A 27,064-nucleotide genomic window follows, 5' to 3' on the forward strand; every position below is an offset into this window, starting at 1 on the left:
CTTCGATATGATGATTGTTCTACCAATATTTGCGCATAATGCCGTTTCCACCAACATTTCTCAAACAATACATTTTACCGACACAAAAAAGATCTCACCATGTGAACTAACAAATTGTCTGTTGACATTTAGGAAATTGCACCGACATTTCCTGTTTCCATCGCCCCAGTCGGTTTTATGCGTCAGGTAATTCATCCGCATTAAATGGTTGGATGGAAACTGTCACGAATCTCGCCGAAGATGGTGCCTCTTCCTGTTCGGGCGGCGCTCGGCGGTCGTCGTCGCCGGCCTATTTGCTGCCATCGATTCCCTTTCCGTTTGTTTCTGTTTATTGGGTAATTGGGTACACCTGTTTTGAGTTAGTGTTTGTTTGTAGGCTATTTAAGGGCACTAGGCTCGCTGGGTATTTGTGCGGGCTTGTTTTCTGTTATCTGGTGTATGAGTGTAATTAGTATTTTTTTCCGGACAGTTTAGTCCGTTGTATTTTGGACGGGTTGTTTCATGCGCCCTGGTGTTTTGCATGTCGTGGCTCCACAGTCTATGGAATAAAATATCCACGAACTGAATTACCTGCTCTCTGCGCTTGACTCCTCCACTCACCATTGTTAGAAATTGTAACAGAAACTTGGTTAGTGATGGTGAAATGTTGGTGTAAAGTGGGTTTAAATCCTAGAAGTCGGAATAACATGACGAGTGACATATCAAAATGCACATTTTTGGCACATTAGCAAGTATTAATTCATATTAAAAATCTTATTTATTTCATTTTACTTGTGGTTCATATTAAAGTGCAGTTCATTTAATATAACAGGCTTTTAAAATCTAATATTGGTGCACAATTTCTAAAATATCAAAGGAACGCAAAATGTACTCTAGTTGTGGAACGGCCCAATTCCTTGAACTGACCTGATCAACAGTTGCTTCAGCTGTCTGTGATGTGTGGTCTGTGTCTGTTAAGAAGAGAAACTGGTTGGAATGAGAAAAGGCAGGCAGGCCGGTCAAATAATTATTGTATCAATTGTATGGCTTGAGGTTAGAGATTTAACAAGGTAAATGCACTGTACTTAATCAATATCAGCAATGTTAAGCACCAAAGATCAATAAGAAAGTGGTGTGGATTTCTTGTTGGTGTATACCTTTAAGGCACAGTTCTTCATCGTACATCATTACACATTACACCCTGGAGCGGCAGGGTAGCCTAGTGGTTAGAGCATTGGGCTAGTAACCGAAAGGTTGCAAGTTGACAAGGCACAAATCTGTCGTTCTGCCCCTGGACAAGGCAGTTCACAGTTCCTAGGCCGTCATTGTAAATAAGAATGTGTTCTTAACTGACTTGCCTAGTTAAATAAAGGTTTCCAAATGAGTTTTGAGGATGTCCCTATAGGAGAACCCTTTTTGGTTCCAGGATGAACCTTTTGGGTTCCATGAGGTTTCTGCATAGAGCCCAAAAGAGTTCTACCTGGAACCAAAAAGGGTTGTTCAATGGGTTCTCCTATGGGAACAGCCGAAGAAGCCTTTTTGGTTCTAGATAGCACCTTTTTTCTAAGAGTGTACATTAATGTGCCTGGAGATTTGTACAATATTCATATGCTTCACCCACACCAAACCATCCCTGTCCAACTTCACACACACACACACTCTCTCTCTCTCTCTAACTCTCTCTCTTCTCTTCCCTCTTTCTCCCTCTTGAAATCTCCCAATCTATTTTCTCCTTGGTCGTACAAACCTACTAAAACGTCAACTGTATAGATTTCCTATCCTTTAACTGAATGCTTCTGATGTCACTGCAGAAGATGAGAGATGGGGGAGGTTGGGGGTGGATATGGGAAACCTCTAGTACATCCACCAACATATCCCCCCCCCCCCTATACAAATAGGCCTCATTATATTTCTAAATTAAAATCAAAATTACTAGCCTATACTTGTGCCGAATGTGCTGCAACAGAATCACCTGTCTTTATAATGATTTGAAAGATGTGCGTAATTCCAGTCCATATACAGTGCATTCGGAAAGTATTCAGTCTCCAGGGAAGTGACTAAGAACCCGATGGTCACTTTGACAGAACTCCAGAGTTCCTCTGTGGAGATGGGAGATCCAACCATCTCTGTAGCACCAATCAGGCCTTTATGGTAGAGTGGCCAGATGGAAGCCACTGCTCAGTACATGGCACATGACAGCCCACTTGGAGTTTCCCAAAAGGCACCTAAAGGACTCTCAGATCATGAGAAACAAGATTCTCTGGTCTGATGAAACCAAGATTGAACTATTTGGCCTGAATGCCAAGTGTCACGTCTGGAGGAAACCTGGCACCATCCCTACGGTGAAGCATGGTGGTGGCAGCATCATGCTGTGGGGATGTTTTTAAGTAGCAGGTACTGGGAGACTAGTCAGCATCGAGGGAAAGATGAGCGGTGCAAAGTAGAGAAAGAACCCGATCGACCATCTCTGGAGAGACTTGAAATTATCTGTGCAGCAACGCTCCCCATCCAACCTGACAGAACTTGAGAGGATCTGTAGAGAAGAATGGGAGAAACTCCCCAAATACAGGTGTGCTAAGCTTGTAGTGTCATATCCAAGACGACTAGAGGATGTAATCACTGCCAAAGGTGCTTCAACAAAGTACTAGTAGATCAGGGGTGGGCAAACTTTTTGGCTCGATTGGGGAAAAAAAAAAAAAAAAAGATGTCTCGCGGGCCGGATTGAAGTGCCCGCGGGCCGTACTTTGCCCCCTCCCCCCTTAAAGTAGAGGGTCTGAATACTTATGTAAATGTAATATTTCAGTATATACAGTATCAGTCAAAAGTTTGGACATACCTACTCATTCAAGGATTTTCTTTATTTTTAATATTTTCTACATTGTAGAATAACAGTGAAGACATCAAAACTATGAAATAACACATATGGAATCATGTAGTAACCAAAAAAAGTGTTAAACAAATCAAAATACATTTTATATTTTATATTCTTCAAAGTAGCCACCCTTTGCCTTGCTGACAGCTTTGCACACTCTTGGCATTCTCTCAACCAGCTTAATGAGGAATGATTTTCCAACAGTCTTGAAGGAGTTCCCACATATGCTGAGCCCTTGTTGGCTTCTTTTCCTTCACTCTGAGGTCCAACTGATCCCAAGCCATCTCAATTGGGTTGAGGTCAGGTGATTGTGGAGACCAGGTCATCTGATGCAGCACTCCATCACTCTCCTTTTTGGTCAAATAGCCCTTACATAGCCTGGAAGTGTGTTTTGGGTCCTTTTCCTGTTGAAAAACAAATCATAGTCCCAATAATCTCAAACCAGATGGGATGGCGTATCGCAGCAGAATGCTGTGGTCTCCATGATGGTTAAGTGTATCTTGAAGCCTAAATAAATCATTGACAGTGTCACCAGCAAAGCACCCCAACACCCTCACACCTCCTCCTCCATGCTTCACAGTGGAAACCACGCATCCTGAGGTCATCCGTTCACCTGCTCTGCATCTCACAAAGAGACGGCAGTTTGAACCAAAGATGTCAAATTTGGACTCATCAGACCAAAGGACAGATTTCCACCGGTCTAATGTTCACTGCTCGTGTTTCTTGGCCCTTAAATGTAAATGTAAGAAAGTCTCTTCTTATTATTGGTGTCCTTTAGTAGTGGTTTCTTTGCAGCAATTCAACCATGAAGGCCTGACTCACGCAGTCTCTCTGAACAGTTGATGTTGAGATATGTCTGTTACTTGAACTCTTTAAAGCATTTATTTGGGTTGCAATCTGAGGTGCAGTTAACTCTAATGAACTTATCCTCTGCAGCAGAGGTAACTTTGGGTATTCTTTTCCTGTGGCGGACCTTATGAGAGCCAGTTTCCTCATAGCTATTGTTGGTTTTTGCAACTGCACTTGAAGAAACTTTCAAAGTTCTTGACTGACCTACATTTCTTATTTTTGGGGCGGCAGGGTAGCCTAGGTGTTAGAGCGTTGGACTAGTAACCGAAAGGTTGTAAGTTCATAACCCCAAGCCCCTGAACAGGCAGTTAACCCACTGTTCCTAGGCTGTCATTGAAAATAAGAATTTGTTCTTAACTGACTTGCATAGTTAAATAAAAGTAAAATAAAATAAATAATGATGGGCTGTTGTTACTCTTGGCTTATTTGAGCTGTTCTTGCCATAATATGGACTTGGTCTTTTACCAAATAGGGCTATCTTCTGTATACTCTCTCTACCTTGTTACAACACAACTGATGGGCTCAAATGCATTAAAAAGGAAAGAAATTCCATAAATTAAAAAGAATGCCAAGAGTGTGCAAAGCTGTCATTAAGGCAAAGTGAAAATATATTGATTTGTTTAACGCTTTTTTGGTTACTACATGATTCCATATGTGTTATTTCATATTTTTGATGTCTTCACTATTATTATACTTTGTAGAAAATAGTAAAAAATTAAGAAAAACCCTGGAATGAGAAGGTGTGTCAAATTGTATACTCTTTTATATATTTAACTAGGCAAGTCAGTTAAAAACAAATTCTTATTTACAATAACAACCTACAACAGCCAAACTCAGACAACACTGGACCAATTGTGCACCGCCCTATGGAACATCCAATCACAGCCGTTTGTGATACTGTCTGGATTCAAACCAGGTTGGTCTGTAGCAACACTTCTAGCACTGAGATGCAGTGTCTTAGACCACTGCACCACTTGGGAGCCCAAAGTAATGGTACTGTATATATATTTAGATTTATTTGCAAAACCATTCTAAAAAACATTTTTTTTAAGTAACGTAAAGAGTAACGTAGAATTTTTGGGGGGAAAAGTCAAGGGGTCTGAATACTTTCCGAATGCACTGTATTAGAGTATAATAGAATACAGTACAGTAATACAATTCACACTTAAAATTATTAGCCTCTCAAACATTAGCCAGCTTGTTTAATTTATTTACCCAAGAGAGCATATAGCTAGCTCCATCTATGGGCTTTTATGTTTTTTTGTTTTGCGTAATGTGCAGTAGATTTATCATCTACAGAATGTATTGGATAATGGCACAATCATTTGGGCTTTTTCTGTCTTGGGCTCATTAAATGTTGTTAATGTAGAGATCATAAAATGTATTTAATATATGGGTCATCGGGCTCTAATCAAATCCAGACATAAGTATATATATTTTTTATGCTATTGAATGACACTTCCGGTTTTGGTGGGAAATACCAGGTTACCCAGAGGAAAGGTGACTTATTCTGACTTATTCTTGGGATGGAACATTTGTAAAATATTCAACCCTAGTGTGTGTGTGTGTGTGTGTGTGTAAGAGAGAGAGAGAGAGAGAGAGGAATAGAACACTGAATCAAGAGGTCCATTGATATGGGAGGGCTGTAAGTAGCAGCCTCAGAAAACACATCCTGTCTTAGTGAACCTTGTGTTCAAGTAAAATCTTACTCATCCTATACATGAATATCACTAATTAAGAAAAAGTCTTTGTGATTGTCTCCACCCCCTCCAAGGTGTCACCCATCTTCCCTAATAGAGTAGCCTAGTGGTTAAGAGTGGTGGACTAGCAACCAGAAGGTTGCAAGTTCAAACCCCCAAGCTGACAAGGTACAAAACTGTCGTTCTGCCCTTGAACAGGCAGTTTACCCACTGTTCCAAGACTGTCATTAAAATAAGAATTTGTTCTTAACTGACTTGTCTAGTTAAATAAAGGTTCAAAATATAACTACAACCTTTGCTAGAAGCTAATGAGCTCCAGGCAGTGCACATAGATAGAGGTGTGCTTGCAGCAACTTGGATATAACTTGTTAATCTCTACAATTCAGCATGTTGGACTTAGCATTTTAACACTACAAGGGACAGATTGCTTTGTAACTGGCACTATCCTTATTCTTCAAGCGTTACCAAACATGCTATGATGCTGCCTAAAATAATTTAATTCACAGAATTTAAATCTGGTCTAGTACCGTCTTTGCCCCTAAACTCTCTATCTCCCTGTCTGATTTCAACTTTGTTACAAAAAAAGGGGACCAAAACAACAACAAAAAAATTTGAAATCCCATATAGTAAATACCTCTACTCCAGTTTCATACTCTGAGCCGTCAAGTAGGGAGATTTTGACAGGAACGGTTTTGGGGCGTTTGGAAGATTTCTGGGGGGATTTTGATGCTTTGCTGGGGGTCTTCTCTGAGCTGTCATCCATGTCCCCATGATGGTCATCTGATGTCTTACTGTCATGATCCTTAGGATAAGTGAAAATTTTCAAATAAGGCGTCATAAACCACAAATTATTGACTTAGTAACCAAGCCAATGTATGAAATCTCAAAACAGTAGGCTATATGATGTGGACATTCATGTAATAACCACAAAAGGCATACGATACAATGCAAACTGCATAATATTCAAAGATTTGCTCCATTTTATGATATACTGTGTTTTGTAGGTTTAATGCAATATGAAGTGCAAAATGATACACGACTGTGAGTCTTGCAGCTCTCCAACCTGATTGGTCCTCCTGACATCACCCTCCATGGTACTCTTCATCTCCATGGGCAATCCCTTTTCTGTGGTCATGGTAATGGAATGCAATCCTGAAACAATAAATTAACAGAAACATAAAGTCAGCAGTCTTCTGATGTCCACATCCCAAGACCAGTATGACATATTACCTATAGTGGGTGAACCCAGCCTGCCTATTACACACTCACACATATACCCTACCCATCACACTCTTCCCTACCCCTTGCAAAATCCAAAACCTCCCCAATGTTGTTGAAGTCACCATCCTGCGACACAGTGGCAATTACTGGCCACAAAACGAATATCCAACAATGTCACATCTAATTTTCTTCTTAACTGACGGCTATTGTGGTTGCCTCAATTAGGCTCTGGCTGCAATCACTAAGTGCTTTTTACGTCAAAAGCGATGTGTCCTCAATGTAATAGCAGAGTTGAGCAGAGCATCTCTCAGGAGCTGTCTGCATGAAGAGCGTTCACTTTAGGAGGCTCTCCCTGATGCTAGCAAAGACATAGAATAAATTACATCAGCAAGAGAGCCCTGCGGCATAGCGGAAGACAGCAGAGAGAGAGAGAAAGGGAGAGAGAGAGTATAGGGAACGTGACAACAATTTCATTAGAGGGGTAGAGAAAGAGAGAGAGAGAGCGAGACAGATGAGCTTTGTCATGTGAAGGTGACCACTCGCTCTCTGAGAATAATCTGATTTGTACTCTTAAACAGAAGTTCCGCCCCTCACGATTAAAAATAGCTGACATTCTTAGAGAGCTCAATTATCTTTCAGATAACAGCCACATAATGTAGCTCTATTATCAGGGGGCAAAGGGTGTCCGCTCCAAGTTTTCTTCTGCTTCAGCTGTTGTCTTTGAAGATATGGGGAATATGACTTTGACAAATACTTCTACCCCAGTGATGGTAATGCAGTACTTATTACAACCCTTTATGTAATTTAGTTATTTTATGACAGTGTTTCCCAAATGGTTAGTTGTTGTTATCTTACATTTACGTAATGTAGCAGATGCTCTTATCCAGAGAAACTTACAGAATCTGTCCCCCGAATCAAATCCATGCCATGCTCTTCCAACTGAGCCAGACAGGAGCTACACTAGATAACCAAATATATGTGGACACCTGCTCGTTGAACATCTTATGCCAAAATCATGGGCATTAATATGGGAAGGCTTTCCACAAGATGTTGGAACATTGCTGCGGGGACTTGCTTCCATTCAGCCACAAGAGCATTAATTAGTGAGGTCGAGCACTGATGTTGGGCGATTAGGCCTGGCTCGCAGTCAGCGTTCCAATTCATCCCAAAGGTGTCCGATGGGGCTGAGGTCAGGGCTCTGTGCAGGCCAGTTCTTCCGCACCAATCTCGACAAACCATTTCTGTATGGACCTCGCTTTGTGCACAGGGGCATTGTCATGCTGGAACAGGAAAGGGCCTTGCCAAAACTATTGCCACAAAGTCAGAAGCACAGAATCGAATCGACTAGAATGTCATTGTATGTTGTAGCGTTAAGATTTCCCTTCAATGGAACTAAAGGGCCTAGCCCGAACCATGAAAAACAGCCCCAGACCATTATTCCTCCACCACCAAACATTACAGTTGGCACTCTGCATTCGGGCAGGTAGCGTTCTCCTGGCATCTGCCAAACCCAAATTCATCTGTCGGACTGCCAGATGGTGAAGCGTGATTAATCACTCCAGAGAACATGTTTCCACTGCTCCACTGAGTCCAATGGCGGCGAGCTGTACACCACTCCAGCCGACCCTTGGCATTGTGCATGTTGATCTTAGGCTTGTGTGCGGCTGCTCGTCCATGGAAACTCATTTCATGAAGCTCCCGACAAATAGTTATTGTGCTGACGTTGCTTCCAGAGACAGTTTGGAACTCGGTAGTGAGTGTTGCAACCGAGGACAGCCGATTTTTACACGCTACATGCTTCAGCTCTTGTGTGGCCTACCATTTCGCGGATGAGCCGTTGTTTCTCCTGGAAGTTTCCACTTCACAATAACAGCACTTCCAGTTGACTGGGGCAGCTCTAGCAGGGCAGAAATGTGACGAACGGACTTGTTGGAAAGGTGGTGTCACGTTGAAAGTCACTAAGCTCTTCAGTAAGGCCATTCTCCTGCCAATGTTTGTCTATGGAGATTGCATCTCTGGGTGCTCAATCTTAAACACCTATCAGCAATGGGTGTTCCTGAAATAGCAGAATCCACTAACTTGAAGGGGTGTCCACATACTTTTGTATATATAGTGTAAAACAGTAGAAAATTCTAGAATATTTAGGTTGGTCACACAGTTCAAAAAAGTGAAACAAGTAAAGCATATAGTATACAGTAATAATACTTTACTAAACAACAGACAACTACGATGTCTGGCCATTGTAGCCAACTTGATAACAATATACTGACTTCCTACTAACATCTGAATTTAAGCCTTTTGTTGTCTTAGAATAGGCTACATTTGCCGGTCTGGTTATCCTACTTCAAAAGTATTTCCAGGTAGGCCTATCTATCCATAGAAGGAGAATGTGCACATAAAAGACTCAGATACAAAAGTGAATCATGCAACCATGATATTCAATTTGGGATTGGGAGGTGTGCAGAGCTCATTCTCTTACAGAACTGAAGTAGCCAGCGGCACAGTTTATAATCTCATAGTCTCATTGAGGATAATTGTCACGTGTGCCCCCTCTCCGGTCTCAAGGTCACCAGCCTGCTCGTTATGGCACACACCTGTCACTATCGTTATGCGCACCTGTGCGTCATCAGCCTCACCTGGACTCCATCACTTCCCTTATTACCTTCCCTATATATGTCACTCCCTTTGGTTCCTTCCCCAGGGGTTATTGTTTCTGTTCCTGGGTCATGTCTGTTTCATTCATTCATTCATTCATTCATTTATTTATGAATTAATTAAGACACTCACTCCCTGAACTTGCTTCCTAACTCTCAGTGCACATCGTAACAGAATAGCATCTCAGCAAAGGGAAGCATCAGGGAGTGTTTTTTTAATATTTATTTTTTGTTTTGTTAGGAATGATGTCGGGTCCGGGAGCCGCTACAGGCTCTCATGCCTCAGACAGATCGCCAGGCTCCCCTGCCTCCGCCGGTTCGTCAGGCTCTCATGCCTCAGCCAGATCGCCAGGCTCCCCTGCCTCAGCCGGCTCGTCTGGCTTTCCTGCCTTCGCCGGGTTGCCAGGCTCCCCTGCTTCCATCGGCTCGTCAGGGTCTCATGCCTCAGCTGGATCGCCAGGCTACTCTGTCTCAACCGGTCTGTCAGGTTCCTGTGCCCCAGCCGGCGACAGGTTCCCGCGCATCAGCAGGGGTGACCGGTCCGCTTCTGATCACCGAGATCGTCCCTTTAGTTGGTGTCCTGCGGATGGAGCCGAACGCACCGGGGAGGGGGTACCGTCACATATGCTCTCACTCTGGCGTTCTAGGTCGCCATGCTCCTGCGTCTCAGCTGGACAAACAGGTTTCCCGCGCCTCAGCATAGTTGACCGGTCCACTCCTGATCCCCGAGATCTTCATTTTGGTCGGTGTCCTGCGGCAGGAGCCGCATGTCTGGGAGGGGGTACTAACACGTGTACTCCCTCGCCGGTCTCTAGGCCACCAGCCTGCTCTTTATGGTGCACACCTGTCACCATCGTTACGAGCACCTGCTCGTCATCAGACTCCCCTGGACTCAATCACTTCCCTGATTACCTTCCCTATATATGTCACTCAAACAGAAATTGGCATCCTGTAGCACTAATTCCAATCGGTTTGGGACACTGTAAAGTCCATGGAGAATAAGAGCACTCCTCCCAGCTGCCCACTGCACTGAGGCTAGGAAACACTGTCACCGCCGATAAATTGACGATAGAGAATTTCAATAAGCATCTTCTACAGCTGACCATGCTTTCCACCTGGCTACCCCTACCCCGGCCAACAGCTCTGCACCCCCCGCAGCAACTTGCCCGAACCCCTCCACGCTTCTCCTTCACCCAAATCCAGTTAGCTGATGTTCAGAAAGAGCTGCAAAATCTGGACTCCTACAAATCAGCTGGGCTGGACAATCTGAACCCTCTCGTTCTAAAATCATCCTCAAAGCCAACACCTCCTTTGGCTGCCTTTCCTTCCAGTTCTCTGCTGCCAATAACTGGAACAAATTGCAAAAATCACTGAATTTGGAGACTTATATCTCACTCACTAACTTTAAGCATCACTGTCAGAGCAGCTTACCGATCACCGCACCTGTACACAGCCCATCTGTAAATAGCCCACCCAACTACCTCATCCCCATATTGTTATTTATTTTTCTTGCTCTTTTGCACCCCAGTAACTCTACTTGCACATCATCATCTGCACATCTATCACTCCAGTGTTAATGCGAAATTGTAATTATTTCGCCAATATTGCCTTACCTCCGTAATCTTATTTATTGCCTTGCCTCCCTACTCTTACTACATTTGCACACACTGTACATAGATTTCTCTTGTTATTCACTGTATGTTTGTTTATCCCATGTGTAACTCTATGTTGTTTTTGTTGCACTCCTTTGTTTTATCTTGGCCAGGTCACAGTTGTAAATGAGAACTTGTTCTCAAATGGCCTACTTGGTTAAATAAAGGTTAAATAAAAAATAAAACTCCCTTTGGTTCCTTCCCCAGGCGTTACTGTATCTGTTCCTGGGTCATGTCGGTTCATTGTTTGTGTTACGTGTTTGTTTCATTTATTTATTAAAACACTCACTCCCTGAAGTTGCTTCCCGACACTCAGCACACATCGTTACAATAATCTATGGTGTAGGGCCATCCACGACTCCAAAACATAATGGTCGATCAAGAGTCGTCTGTTTTAAAATGTGTATTTTTCCAAACATCCTACATGTTTTAATTAGGGTTGCAAAGGGTCGGAAACGTTCCAGAAAATTTCTGGAATTTTCCATGGGAAATCAAGTCCAGGAATTTGGGGAATTTACTTCAATTCATCAAAAAAGTTAGTTAATAACAATGAACCTTTTTTTGTGGGATACACAAGGCATTTATAGGTCTTGTGGCATATTTTGATTAAACTTTTCCCCAATTCAATGGAATCTCAACCCTCTGCATGCACAGTGCATTCTTCCATCACATGTGCAGTGCACTCTTCCATCTCATGTACAGCTGATTCTCAGGATCATGCACACTAATGAGATGCTATTGAGCCAGCACTGTCTGAGCCAAGGACTATATGCTTTCTGGTAAGTTTTGATTACAATACTGGGTAAGGGTATATTTTAAATGACATATTTTTTTGTTAACTAGTAAATAGCAGCCTACAGCAGTGTGTTTAAATAATTTCTAACTTGTTAACAATTCCTGCTACCATGTGGGTTTTAGCTTGCTTGAGCCTGCTAACTGAGGAGTGTCAATTCACCTGTTTCCATACAGGTTTAATTTAAAAACATTTATCTTACAAAGGAATTGCTTAATCTAACTGGGTAACTATTTATCTGTACATGGAATTGTATTTGTTTGTTTTTTTATCTCCTTTGTTCTCTAATCTTTATGGGAAAATACCACTGGCACTATCTGATGTGTGGAGACATTTCACTGCAGCTAATGTAGAAGGAAAAGCTGTGTACATTTGCAAATACTGTGCCAAATTATATGTGAAGAATGCAACAAAGATGCAGAATCATCTGGCAAAGTGTATAAAGCTCCCTAAGCGCTCACAACAAGCAACCTCTGACAGAAGTCCCTCTACTTCTATTTGAGGTGAAAATGATGAATCAGACACCTTATCGACAGCAACAGCTCATGGTCCTCCTGGAATCAGAAGTTGTTTTTTTTACTCAATAGAGGAATGTCAGAGAAATGCTGATAAATGTCTTGCTAGAGCTGTGTGTGCAACTGGATCACCTCTGATGCTCACAGTGTCACGCCCTGGTCTATATTTATTATGTTTTCTTCATTTATTGGGTCTGGCCAGGGTGTGACATGGGTTTGTTTGTAGTGTGTTTCGTCTTGGGATTGTGTGGGGTGTACAGATTAGTCTATGGCTGCCTGAGGCGGTTCTCAATCAGTCAGGTGATTATCGTTGTCTCTGATTGGGAATCATATTTAGGTAGCCTGGGTTTCACTGTGTGTTTGTGGGTGATTGTTCCTGTCTCTGTGTTTGTTGCACCAGTCAGGGCTGTTTCGGTTTTCGACGTTTGTTGTTTTGTATTGTTCGTGTTTTTTCATCATTAAAGATGTATCGAACGAATCACGTTGCATTTTGGTCCGATCCTTATTCCACCTCTTCGTCAGAGAAGGAGGTAGAAGAAACCCGTTACAGAATCACCCACCACAAACGGACCAAGCAACGTGTCAACGGGCAGGAGCCACAGGAGAAGCAACAAAGGCAGCAACAGCAATCACAGGACTTCTGGACTTGGGAGGAGAAATTGTTCGGAGAAGGATCCTGGGATCAGCCTGGAGAATATCGCCGCCCCAAAGAAGAACTGGAGGCGGTGAGAGCTGAGAGGCGCTGGTATGAGGAGGCAGCGCGGAAATGCGGATGGAAGCCCGAGAGTCAGCCCCAAAAATTTCTTGGGGGGGGGGGGCTCAGGGAGAGTGTGGCAGAGTCAGGAGTCAGACCTGAACCCACTCTCCCTGTTTATCGTGAGGAGCCAAGGAGGAGACCAGAACCGGTGTTGGAGGTGAGCGAAGCAGAGACTGTGAAGGAGTTAATGGGGAAATTGGAGGAGAGAGAAATGAGGGAGTTGCTGTGTTGGTGCTTTTTGCATGGAATTCGCCCGACGGAACGTGTCGGGGATTTGATGGCACCTGGGTCAGCGCTCCATACTCGTCCTGAGGTGCGTGTTAGTCGGCTGGTGAAGTTGGTGCCAGCCTCACGCACAAGGCCTCCTGTACACATCCCTAGCCTTGCACGTCCTGTGCCAACACTGCTCTCAAGATCTCCAGTACGCCTTCACGGTCTAGCCCATCCTGTGCCACCTCCACACACCAGCCCTCCCGTGGCAGCTCCCCGCACCAGGCTTCCTGTGCGTGTCCTCGGCCCAGTACCATCAGTGCCAGCACCACGCATCAGGCCTACAGTGCGCCTCGCCTCTCCTGCGCTGCCAGAGCCTCCCGCCTGTTCAGCGCTGTTGGAGCCTTCCTCCTCTCCTGCGCTGCCGGAGTCTCCCGCCTGTTTAGTGCTGCCAGAGCCTTCCGCCTCTACAGCGTTGCCGGAGTCTCCTGCCCGTTTAGACGCAGCCAGAGCTGCCAGTCTGCATGGAGCAGCCAGAGCTGCCAGTCTGCATGGAGCAGCCAGAGCTGCCAGTCTGCATGGAGCAGCCAGAGCTGCCAGTCTGCATGGAGCTGCCAGTCTGTAAGGAGCTGCCAGTCTGCAAGGAGCTGCCAGAGCTGTTAGTCTACATGGAGCAGCCACAGCTGTCAGTCTGCATGGAGCAGCCAGAGCTGCCAGTCTGCATGGAGCAGCCAGAGCTGTCAATCTGCATGGAGCAGCCAGAGCTGCTAGTCTGCATGGAGCAGCCAGAGCCGTCAGTCAGCATGAAGCAGCCAGAGCCGTCAGTCTGCCAGGATCTGCCAGTCAGCCAGACTCTTCCAGATCTGCCAGTCAGCCAGACTCTTCCAGATCTGCCAGTCAGCCAGACTCTTCCAGATCTGCCAGTCAGCCAGACTCTTCCAGATCTGCCAGTCAGCCAGACCCTTCCAGATCTGCCAGTCAGCCAGACTCTTCCAGATCTGCCAGTCAGCCAGACCCTTCCAGATCTGCCAGTCAGCCAGACTCTGCCAGTCGGCCAGACCCTTCCAGATCTGCCAGTCAGCCAGACTCTTCCAGATCTGCCAGTCAGCCAGACTCTGCCAGTCGGCCAGACCCTTCCAGATCTGCCAGTCGGCCAGACCCTTCCAGATCTTCCAGTCGGCCAGACCCTTCCAGATCTGCCAGACCCTTCCAGATCTGCCAGTCGGCCAGACCCTTCCAGATCTGCCAGTCGGCCAGACCCTTCCAGATCTGCCAGTCGGCCAGACCCTTCCAGATCTGCCAGTCGGCCAGACCCTTCCAGATCTGCCAGTCGGCCAGACCCTTCCAGATCTGCCAGTCGGCCAGACCCTTCCAGATCTGCCAGTCGGCCAGACTCTTCCAGATCTGCCAGACCCTTCCAGATCTGCCAGTCGGCCAGACCCTTCCAGATCTGCCAGTCGGCCAGACCCTTCCAGATCTGCCAGTCGGCCAGACCCTTCCAGATCTGCCAGTCGGCCAGACCCTTCCAGATCTGCCAGTCCCTTCCAGATCTGCCAGTCCCTTCCAGATCTGCCAGTCGGCCAGACTCTTCCAGATCTGCCAGTCGGCCAGACTCTTCCAGATCTGCCAGTCAGCCAGACTCTTCCAGATCTACCAGTCAACCAGACTCTTCCAGATCTGCAAGTCAACCAGACTCTTCCAGATCTGCTAGTCAACCAGACTCTTCCAGATCTGCTAGTCAACCAGACTCTTCCAGATCCGCCAGTCAGCCAGGATCTGCCAGAACTGCCAACCAATCCAGGATCTGCCGGATTCAACTACCTGGCTGGGCTTCCTCTCAGTGCTGGGCTTCCTCTCAGTGCTGGGCTTCCTCTCAGTGCTGGGCTTCCTCTGTCCCGAGCTGCTCCTCTGTCCCGAGCTGCTCCTCTGTCCCGAGCTGCCCCTCTGTCCCGAGCTGCCCCTCTGTCCCGAGCTGCCCCTCTGTCCCGAGCTGCCCCTCTGTCCCGAGCTGCCCCTCTGTCCCGAGCTGCTCCTCTGTCCCGAGCTGCCCCTCTGTCCCGAGCTGCCCCTCAGTCCAGTGGGGTTCTGGGTGAGGACTACTAGGCCATGGTCGGCGGAGAGGGTGGACAATCCTAGGACGCGAGGAAGGGGGACTAAGACATTCATAGAGTGGGTTCCACGTCCCGAGCCGGAGCCGCCACCATGGACAGACGCCCACCCGGACCCTCCCTATTGTTTTTGTTGTGCGTCCGGGAGTCCGCACCTTAGGGGGGGGGGTTCTGTCACGCCCTGGTCTATATTTATTATGTTTTCTTCATTTATTGGGTCAGGCCAGGGTGTGACATGGGTTTGTTTGTAGTGTGTTTCACCTTGGGGTTGTGTGGGGTGTACAGATTAGTCTATGGCTGCCTGAGGCGGTTCTCAATCAGTCAGGTGATTATCGTTGTCTCTGATTGGGAATCATATTTAGGTAGCCTGGGTTTCACTGTGTGTTTGTGGGTGATTGTTCCTGTCTCTGTGTTTGCTGCACCAGTCAGGGCTGTTTCGGTTTTCGACGTTTGTTGTTTTGTATTGTTCGTGTTTTTTCATCATTAAAGATTTATCGAACGAATCACGTTGCATTTTGGTCCGATCCTTATTCCACCTCTTCGTCAGAGAAGGAGGTAGAAGAAACCCGTTACACACAGGCAATGTGTATTGGAAGGGATCTGAATGTTCTTCGTCCAGCATAAACCCCTACAACCAGACATGCTTTATCTACTCATTTGCTGGATGCAGAGTTCAACAGAGTTCAAGTGAAAGTCAAGCAAATCATAGAGAAAGCTGACTGTATTGCAATCATCTCTGATGGGTGGTCAAATGTTTGTGGGCAAGGAATAATTAACCACATCATCTCCACTTGTCAACCAGTATTCTACAAGAGCACAGACACAAGGGACAACAGACACACTGGTCTCTACATTGCAGATGAGCTGAAGGCAGTCATCAATGACCTTGGACAACAGAAGGTATTTGCACTGGTGACAGACAATGCTGCAAACATGTAGGCTGCTTGGTCTAAAGTGGAGGAGTCCTACTCACACATCACACCCATTGGCTGTGCTGCCCATGCATTGAATCTGCTCCTCAATGACATCATGGCACTGAAAACAATGGATACACTCTACAAGAGAGCCAAGGAAATAGGTGTGTGAATGGTCATCAAGTTATAGCAGCAATCTACCTCACCAAGCAAAGTGAGAAGAATAAGAGCACCACATTGAAGCTGCCCAGTAACACCCGTTGTGGTGGTGTTGTCATCATGTTTGATAGTCTCCTGGAGGGGAAGGAGTCTCTCCAAGAAATTGCGATATCACAGTCTGCCGATATGGACAGCCCCATCAAGAGGATCCTCCTGGATTATGTATTTTGGAAGAGAGTGGTAAGCAGCCTGAAACTCCTGAAACCTATTGCAGTAGCCATTGCAAGGATTTAGGGAGACAATGCCATCCTGTCTGATGTTCAGACTCTGCTTGCAGATGTAAGAGAAGAAATCTGTACTGCCCTGCCCTCTTCACTGTTGCTCCAAGCAGAGAACTGCAGTTCTGAAATATATCAAAAAGCTTGAAGACTTCTGCCTGAAGCCCATACACACCACAGCGTACATGTTGCACCCAAAGTATGCTGGCAAGAGCATCCTGTCTGGTGCAGAGATCAACAAGGCCTATGGTGTTATCACTACTGTCTCTCACCACCTTGGCCTGGATGAGGGCAAGGTTCTTGGCAGTCTGGCGAAGTACACTTCTGAGCAAGGGCTTTGGGATGGAGATGCAATAAGGCAATCGTGCCAACATATCTCATCAGCCACCTGGTGGAAGGGACTTTGTGGATCTGAGGTTGTTTCCCCTGTTGCCTCCATCATCCTCCAAATCCCACCAACATCAGCCACCTCAGAGAGCAACTCGTCCTTGTTTGGGAACACACACACCAAAGCAGGCAACAGACTGACCAATACAAGGGTTGAAAAATTGGTGACCATCTGGGCAAATTTGAGGTTTTTGAGCCTGCCAACGAGCCATCATCAACAAGGTTGTAAAGTGACAGTGAAGATGAGACCTCAGAGTCTGATGTTGAAATCATCCCATGTGAAGAGTCAACTCATTTAATTAAAGTTCAATTTGTAACTAAATTGTTTTTTTAGTTCTATTGGAAGGATTTAATCATTTGCAATTATGTCTATTTATGATAAGGTAAATGGTTTATGTTTATGTCTCCATATGATATGGTAATGCAAATATCCAATGCAAAAAACATCTACATTTAAATGGTATTCATATTAATTTGCATATATTTCCGTTAATTCCCATATATTCCCACAGAAAATTTCCACCTCTGAATATTCCCCAAAACGTGCAACCCTAGTTTTAATCAAATCAACTATATCCACTGAGCTTGTCTGATGCTTTAAGCACATTATTTGATTAAATCATTAAGACACACATATGACTAGAGGGAGTCCGACCACCACAGTGTTTATCACAGTCATTTCTGACGGCAAAGATCTGTTTCCCAAAATACATCATTGGTTTGGAAAAACATTCCATATTCCCTCAGATCTTGATCTCTTTCCATAACATAAAGAATGCATCATGTGACCAATATGGCCTGACCTATAGCATATCATAAACACATTAATAAATTGGTTATAACAAACTCCAAACACCGTAACAGCAAAATGGATGCAGAGGACGTGACAAATAAACCCGAAAAGGGGGAATGTTTAGGCTACTGGTTGCTCAGGAGGTAAAGGGGAAGTCAGATGTGTGGAATAAATCTTACTAGTTGTGGAAAATACTGGAGATCAAGAAAAGTAAGGTAAGGAGCAAGGGCTACGTGTATATTATGTGTGCCAAACAGGTGCTGTTAGATCACAATATAATTTTTCTGACCATTTGGAAAAATGTAAACAACACAAAATAAATTGCAAGCCTACCAGAGAGTCTGTTGTAATGTTTTTTTTGTCAAGTCTTTATTACAGCAAAGACTAAACAGTCACAATCATTCCTGAATGCAATTTCCGGAATGGAACGGTTTATTTAATGTTTAAGCAAATTATTCAAAGGTCGCTTTATTTTATTTTAAAATGAAAAAGCTTTACTGCATTTCCAATTATGAATGACTCATATGCTGTGTGATGACATGAACGAATGAATGATTGATTGATCCAGTACCCTATATAAGTGTTGAAATATAGGCTTAATATATGCCTAAATTAGAGTTGTAAAACTAAAGAGGATGCACTTAGGCCTACAGCTCAATGCCTGAACAGGCAGTTAACCCACTGTTCCTAGGCCGTCATTGAAAATAAGAATATGTTCTTAACTGACTTGCCTAGTTAAATAAAGGTTAAAAAAATAAAATACATGGTGGTTACACAAGGCTGCTATATTAAGCCTAATAATGATAATGACATTACTTAGTATGATACTGATGATCATCATAGTTAAAAAATAAGAAGAAGGAGAAAAAGAAAGGGAGTGTTATTATTATTATAAATATAATTTTTCGGACAATTTGGAACAGTGTAAACAACACTAAATAAATTATAAATAATACCAGAAGCTGTTCTAATGGGGGAAAAAAAGTGTAAAGCCTTTATTAAAGCAAAGAAAAGATTTAAAAAATGTGTCAAATTGTTTAATTGACATGTTTACTAGAAATTGTTTACTTGACAAATCAACAGGCAACAGAAGCAGTATCTGTCTTATTTCTATAGATATATATGGATGATTCATAAAGCCAAGCACATTTAACAGTTAGGCTATTGATTATAGACCTAATTAAATTGGGGATTCCTCTCTCTCACTTTTCTTAGCCAATAATGTAAGGGCTGTGTTCTCGTCTCCTCATTCTGCTGCAGCCTCCGCCGCATTGTTCTCAATATGCTGGTTAACTTTGCTTTTATGCACATAGCAACATGGTCTAGGAAAAGGTGCCAATTCAACTGTGCACTGATGTGGTTCAGAACCACAGGTATGCCTTGTTAAAAGTTAATTTGTGGAATTTCTTTCCTTCTTAATGGGTTTGAGCCAATCAGTTGTGCTGTGACAAGATAGGGGTGGTATACAGAAGATAGCCTTTTACCAAATAGGGCTAAGGCAATATTATGGCAAGAACAGCTCAAATAAGCCAAAAAATACAGTCCATCATTACTTTAAAACATGAAGGTCAGTCAATCCAGAAAACTTCACGAACTATGAAAGTTTCTTCAAGTGCAGACTCAAAAACCATCAAGCGCTATGATGAAACTGGCTCTCATGAGGACAGGAAGACCCAGAGTTAACTATGCTGCAGAGGGCCTCCCGGGTGGCGCAGTGGTTAAGGGCGTTGTACGGCCAGCTGTGCTGTGGTTCGCGCCCAGGCTCTGTCGTAACCGGCCGCGACCGGGAGGTCCGTGGGGCGACGCACAATTGGCCTAGCGTCGTCCGGGTTAGGGAGGGCTTGGTCGGAAGGGATGTCCTTGTGGGACGGGCACAGTGCGCGCTAACCAAGGTTGCCAGGTACACGGTGTTTCCTCCAGCACATTGGTGTGGTTGACTTCCGGGTTGGATGTGTGCTGTATTAAGAAGCAGTGCGGCTGGTTGTGTTGTGTATCAGAGGACGCATGACTTTCAACCTTCGTTTCTCCTGAGCCTGTACGGGAGTTTGATGAGACAAGATGAGACAAGATAGATATTGGGGAGAAAAAGGGTAAAAAAAAACTACAACAATTGGATACAGATTGCATTCATGGAAATTTAAATGAAAAAGCAAGAAACACGAGCAATGGACAATAGGCCGGTGGAAATCTGTCCTTTGGTCCGACGAGTCCAAATCTGAGATTTTTGGTTCCAACTGCCGTGTCTTTGTGAGATGCAAAGTAGGTGAACGGATGACCTCCTGTGAGTGATTTATTTAGAATTCAAGGCACACTTCTGGTTTAGCTGTAGTGGGGCTATCATTTGTTTTTCAACAGGACAATGACCCAAAATACACCTCCTGTGTAAGGGCTATTTGACCAAGAAGGAGTATGATGGAGTGAGGCATCAGATGACTTGGCCTCCACAATCACCCGACCTCAACCCAATTGAGATGGTTTGGGATGAGTTGGACTGCAGAGTGAAGGAAAAGCTGCCAACGGGAACTCCTTCAAGACTGTTGGAAAAGCATTCCTCATGAAGCTGGTTGAGAGAATGCCAAGAGTGTGCAACGCTATCATCAAGGCAAAGGGTGGCTACTTTGGAGAATCTCAAATATAAAATATATTTTGATTTATTTAACACTTTTTTGGTTACTACATGATTCCCTGTGTGTTATTTCATAGTTTTGATGTCTTAACTATTATTCTGCAATGTAGAAAATTGTAAAAAAAAATAAATAAAGAAATACCCTTGAATGAGTAGGTGTGTCCAAACTTTTGACTGATACTGTATATTTTTCTGCTACTGTTCGGCTAAAGGAATGTTGGTCGACCAACAGGCTGTCGACTAAACAATCGACCCATCAATTAAATGTGGTCAGCCCTACTATGTTGTGGAATACTTAAGTTAATCATGTAAACAAATATTACTCCTTCTATTTCTGTCAGTCAAACCACACGTTTATCATGATGTTAGTGTAACAGTATAGCTTCCATCCCTGTCTGCCTCAAGCTGGGCACGAACACGCAACATTCGCAACCCAAAGAAGCACCATCAATACCACTGACCTAAAAAAAAAGCATTTCTAGGTCTGGTGAAACAATACTTCTCGGTCTCAGGGCGGATGACATCACTTGCACAAGATTAGCGCATCACTAACTGAGTAGTTATTCCACATCGGCTACGCTATAGCATAAAGACAGGAAACCATGAGTGCCACCAATGGACATTAGACAAGATTACAAACATCTCTAAATCTTTCAGTACTTTGATCCAGATTTTGAGTACCATTTCTCTAGCCAGAATGGAAGTGTGATTAAAAAACAAGGGATAAAGCTAATGAGATGGTGGGATTAGAGAAATGGCACAAGGCAGGCTAAGATTAAAGTTTAACACATCCAGGAAAACCTTAATTAAGAAGTAACAAAATAGGGTTTTAATTCAGTCTTTTAATTGCTCCACACTTGTAAACAGCTGATGGATAATGTGGTATTAGTCACCAAAGCATCAAGGAAGCTTAGATGAACATTTCCCTCAGCCAGCTGTCTGTCTGCTAGCGGGTCTCTGAATTTAACTCTTGAAAGGCTCAGACGGAAGACTTCTCTCAACTTTAGCGACAGGCAAACCTATCTGTGCATAAGCAGAGGCAATCCAAAAATTATATAAACAGGCTCTTGAGAGGACTAATGTGATACGCAGCATGATAAGTAGGCTTGGGTGGTATACCGTGTATACCTATACCAGGGTATTTGGAAATAGCCACTGGATGGTTTTTCATTACCGTCAATACCGTTGATAATATTTCTTTGAAGTTGTTTTTTATTAATTGTAATATTTGTAGCTACTTTTTAAAGGCTACTTCAGGATTAGCAGATACCCATAGACTTCCAGCTAAGGCTAGTTAGAATTTGCTTGAGAAACTAACTTCATACTGATTAGATCTGATTAGATCAGAAGGTGAATTCACCAATTTGTAAGTCGCTCTGGATAAGAGCGTCTGCTAAATGACTTAAATGTAATGTAAATGTAGATCCCAGGCTGTGTCGCAGCCGTCTGCGACTGGGAGACCCATGAGGTGGCACATAATTTGCCCAAAGTCGTCCGGGTTAGGGGAGGGTGTCAAAAAGCAGTGCGGCTTGGCGGGGTCGTGTTTTGGAGGACGCACAGCTCTCCCAAGTCTGTATGGGAGTTGCAGCGATAGTACAAGACTAACTACCAATTGGATATCATGAAATTGGTGAGAAATAGGGCTAAAAAATAATAATAATGAAACACAAAAAAAATGGTCATTACTTTCTTCATTCTGGACACAGAGACATAAAAATGGCATCCACGAGTTCATCTGACTCTGGGGAAGTAGATAAAGGGCCTCATTGGCAATATACCAAAGTATCCCTTTAAGTAAATACCTGTAGTCAACTTGTGCAATACATTAGGAAATACCGAAGATCGTGTTCTACATTTTACCTGTCAGATAATTTAGCTAATTTATTAGCTCTTTAGTTATCTAGCTAAGTGGTTAGCTTCTTACAAAATCAAGTTGCGCTTGGTAACAGCAGAGAATCTTCTCCTGGATCAAGAACCTTGCTGTCTAATATTTGTTTTGTGCATGCAGCAAACTGTAAGTAGCCTTTTTTGTTACTTGTATAACTTTGATATGGAATGTCTGTCCTGCAAGTACTTCAGGATAGAGACTGTATAACATGTAGTGCTCGTGAGCATTTCGTTATAATTCTCTATGGGATTTTACATGTACTTGTAAGCATTGCTAACCTTCGGATTACAAAGGCTCAGTGGGGTTTGAAAATAGCTTCCCTTGTGTTCAGTGCCAGTATTACTGAATATGGCACAAGGTCAGTAGGAACGTATGACAATCTGGATAGCGCCCAAGTCTAGTGATAAGTCCCTCAATTTCAAAGCTCAGTGTGGACAAAGAAAGTAATACATGGAGTGTCTTTAACCCTTTATGAAGTGACTTCATGACCAGCACCTAACAAGAAGAAATAGGGTATAATTACTTTATTTCCTCAACAATGGCTGTAAATTGCAAACTGAAACTGTGTTGAGTGTGAGTGAGCTATATGTCAGGACTGTGCAGTTTTACATCAGAAAGGTCATTTTTATGCAATGCGTAGCCTACACTCTTAGAAAAAAAATCTGGTATAAAGATTTGGACGATACCCATAGTACACAATATATAAAGCAAGCAACATAACAGCTGCACCAACACATAGGTATTCACACAACCAACGGACATGGGAACAATAACCGACAAAGACAGAGAGAGACATATATAGGCATATATAAGACATATATAACATACTAATCAGGGGAAATGGGAACCAGGTGTGTGTAATCAGACAAGACAGTCTGGAGTTGATGATAATGAATCCCATTCAGTGAAGCCTAGAAAGCCGATGACGTAGAGGGGGGGGTCTGTGACATATCTAGAACCTAAAAGGGTTCTTTGGCTGTCCCCATAGGAGAAACCTTTGAATAACCCTTTTTGGTTCTATGTAGAACCATTTACACAGAGGGTTCTACATGGAACCCAAAAGAGTTTCACCTGGAACAAAAAAGAGTTCTACTTGGAACCAAAAAGTGTTCTCCTATGGGGACAGCCGGAGACCCTTTTGGAACCCTTTTTTCTAAGAGTGTATGTAATATGTCTGTGTGTGTGTGTGTCTGTGTGTGTGTGTGTGTGTGTGTGTGTGTGTGTGTGTGTGTGTGTGTGTGTGTGTGAGAAGAGAAATGGTCTTAGAAGTTGATCAGTGACAGAAATGTGGGTGCTCATTTCACATGTCAAGACGTGGGGGCCAATCAATTATTTCATTTAGGCCGCAATGCAACTCAATTACTGAAAGCTCCACATCTGTTATGGTCACTGCACACGTAATCTCAGGCTAGAGGAGATAATAGGGAATGGGATGGCAGGTGCACAACTCTTTTGACTGTTTATCTCTTCAAAGAAGCTCCTTGTCATTAAGTCATGAACCCCATGGAACCCAAAATAGTTCGACTTGGAACCAAAAAGGATTTTACCTGGAACCAAAAAGGTTTCTCCTATGGGGACAGCCAAAGAACCCTTTTGGAACCCTGTTTTCTGAGTGACGTAAATGACAGCAGATTACATAAGAAAATCCCCTTGATTAAAAAGACAATGAAGCAGTTAGGTGGTTGTTGTGGCCTGCAAAGCAGCTAAGCTTACTGTTCATAGATCATTGCCAGAAGTATGTTGCAGAACACTAGAGGCTGGGCTAGGGCTGAGCGATATGGCCAAAATACTGTATTATATCACAATATTTTAAATTTATTTTTACGGTGTTATTATATATTTTATGGTATATATTTTATGTTTTTGAATAATAAAGTTCTAAATATGCTTAATGAGCATATTGGGCTTTCTGTGACAAAACTATCAGTAGAGTTGAAAATGTGATGGAAATACAATGAATTTTATTTGGTACATGAAAGATTAAGCATAAAAGCACTTTTTGTGTGCATTACGTGTGGAAACTCACGACTGGTGAGAAAATGCATGTAATTTCTTTAAACAGATTTTAGAATATTCGCATGAAAATATGTCGCTAATTGAATGGAAACCTAGCTTCTGACCATGCATTTTCAATGGATTCAATGGCAGTTCTTACTTTTGCCACAAGGGGCATTGTCCTGATTTCTAGGATGCTTTTGGCTCCAGTGCTGCCTAACGGGCACTATTCATGGTAAAAAATGTACATGTGCACACCCAAAGCGCTTGCTAGTCGGCTCTCACCCACCATGGAACTGTGATTGGTTGCCATGGCTGCAGGCGTAGCTGCAGACATTGTCGGATGATTTAAGAACTCTTGTGTTCACTCTGTGGACAGGACAGGCGGGAGCAACGGCTGCTGCACCTGTGGCTGTTCCTAATCCTCCACTCCCTACCAGCCCAAGCGTCTTCCTCCATTCAGGAGCCTCATCTCCCGGCACCGGAGTGCTATGAGGGGCCTCCTGGGAGGTGTCGTGGGTTCCTGCTCCAATGCTTGCTGGCTTTCGAGCTGCAGGCATCAACGTTTCCCAGCAAGCGTTCCAGAGTGGCATACGTCATCTCCTTGCTCTCAGGACGGGGTCTGGCCTGGGCCACGGCCATATGGGAGAAGCAATCAGACATTTGTTTTAATTGGCAAAGCTTCACCCAGGAGATGAAGAGGGTTTTTGATCAACCCATCAGTGGCAGGAATGCTGCTCAAAGACTCATTGCACTTCGGCAGGGCAGCCAGAGAGTAGCTGATTACGCCATTGACTTTCGGATGCTCGCTGCTGAGAGCGGTTGGAATACAGAAGCCCTTCACTCAGCCTTTCTGAACAGACTCCGTGAGGTTCTGAAGGATGAACTGGCTTCCCAGGACAACCCTGACACTCTGGATGAACTTATCATTTTGGCCATCCGATTTGACAACCGGCTTTGGGAACGTCGTCGTGAGAGGACGGAGGGGTTCCGAGTTGTTTCCAGTGTTTCTGGGCAATGGGCAGTTCCTGCTTTCATAGACTCTGGGGCTACAGGCTGTGTTCTGGATCGCACATTAGCTGTTGTATTCGGCACATGTGACTAATACAACTTGATTTGATTTGAAACTAAACATTAAAATACCGTTATTTAAGGCAAGGTAAAAATCCAACTCAGTCCATGCATCAATACCGGCATTTAATACAATAGAGTTTAACGGGCTAGGCAATGGATTGAAATTGCCTCTTGATGCCAACTTGGCATTGTGTTGTCGGCCAATTAATCTATTGTACATTTTGACATTTCAAGTAATGACTGGGAGCTTATTAATATCTGCCCTGTACATACACCCCCTGTGGTGTGTGTGTGTGTGTGTGTGTGTGTGTGTGTGTGTGTGTGTGTGTGTGTGTGTGTGTGTGTGTGTGTGTGTGTGTGTGTGTGTGTGTGTGTGTGTGTGTGGTGGAGCTTCCGCCCTTTTGCTTACACATTACAGATCTGCAAACAATGGAGTGTTAGGGGAAGGGATAGTGAGGGATTTGGAATTTTGTGAGTCTGGAATGTCAATCAGAGACTCCGTTATGTCTGTGAGATGACCTCTGTTCTGCTCTCAAATCCTGAGACAGAGCCCAGATAACAATCCCCACTTTGCGTCAGCTCCGTTGAAATGAAACATCAGTATCATTGACATGTTGAAACCATATATCTGCTGTAGTAGAAAGACTCCTAACTCATACTGCAGAATGTCACTTTCAAACAATGGAGGTTGAGTATAGATATAGTATGGTAGCACAACAAAGGCTCGTCGATTGTAGCTAGCGTTAAGATAAATGCCCAGATTGTAATGGAAATAATGCGGGGGGGTCATTTTCTGCAGAATGATGTGCCATGAGGTGCCATCCGTCATGACCTGATGGTGCCTATCTGTCATCATGCCCTCTTCCTTACAGAGACCCTGACAATTTGCGGCCCCAAAAATGTGATGCGAGCTCGGGCAGGTCGCTGTAGCCCTGGGGCCAATCCTTCATCTGCTCGGCAGGTGGCAGGAGGAATCTATCAAACATGGTGGCTCAGTGTCATGTCACAGCAGAGAGGGAAGGCACATGGAAGACAGAGTGAAGACTATGGTTGTCAAACACAGTTTGCCATAACATTTCAGCTGATGGGTCTAAAGCACGAGACAAAAAGACTTGGCATATGAAAGATTGTCCAGATATCATAAAGCTATAATACAGGGGTCGGCAACCTTTTCTTATGGAACAGTTCAATGTCATTTATAATAAATATTCTACAAAGGCCTAATAATAAATGCAAGAAATAACATTATTTATTGCAAAATACACGGTTCAATGTACAGAAATAATTAACTGTTACCAATAGCCCTAAACATAACTGAATGACAACCAGTCCAGAATATATAAGACAATCGTCTTTCCATCAAGTCCATATCTTGAATGAATACACGCCATTGCTGAGAATCATACTCTGTCTCTGGTCTCTCCCCTCTGACACTTGCAATAGCCTAATAATATTAATGCAAAATACATGGTTCAATTTACAGAAATATACAACTGTTAGGTCAAACAACAACAGCCCTAAACATAAGTGATTAAGAACCAGTCCAGAATACGAAAGACAAGAAGGCGAGGACTGTGATAGGGTCATCTGTCTCCACAAATGTATTGTCTATCTCCCTCCAATTAGGACACATTCATTGT

At 43.8% G+C, this 27,064-nt stretch overlaps 1 protein-coding gene across 1 annotated transcript in view; it reads right to left on the minus strand.

The window, feature by feature from the left end:
• Positions 1 to 27,064, minus strand: part of LOC135559340 (band 4.1-like protein 1) — a 116,710-nt gene that overhangs the window by 79,862 nt on the left and 9,784 nt on the right. Inside the window, exons 2-3 of the mRNA XM_064993512.1 lie at positions 6,464 to 6,552; positions 6,035 to 6,202 (exon numbers count right to left, since the gene is read on the minus strand). Of these exons, the coding sequence (XP_064849584.1) occupies positions 6,035 to 6,202; positions 6,464 to 6,535 (240 nt within the window). The 5' untranslated portion in view covers positions 6,536 to 6,552. The remainder of the gene's footprint in view (positions 1 to 6,034; positions 6,203 to 6,463; positions 6,553 to 27,064) is intronic.

The sequence above is a fragment of the Oncorhynchus masou genome, chromosome 18 (assembly GCF_036934945.1).
Source record: "Oncorhynchus masou masou isolate Uvic2021 chromosome 18, UVic_Omas_1.1, whole genome shotgun sequence".
NCBI lineage: Eukaryota > Metazoa > Chordata > Actinopteri > Salmoniformes > Salmonidae > Oncorhynchus > Oncorhynchus masou.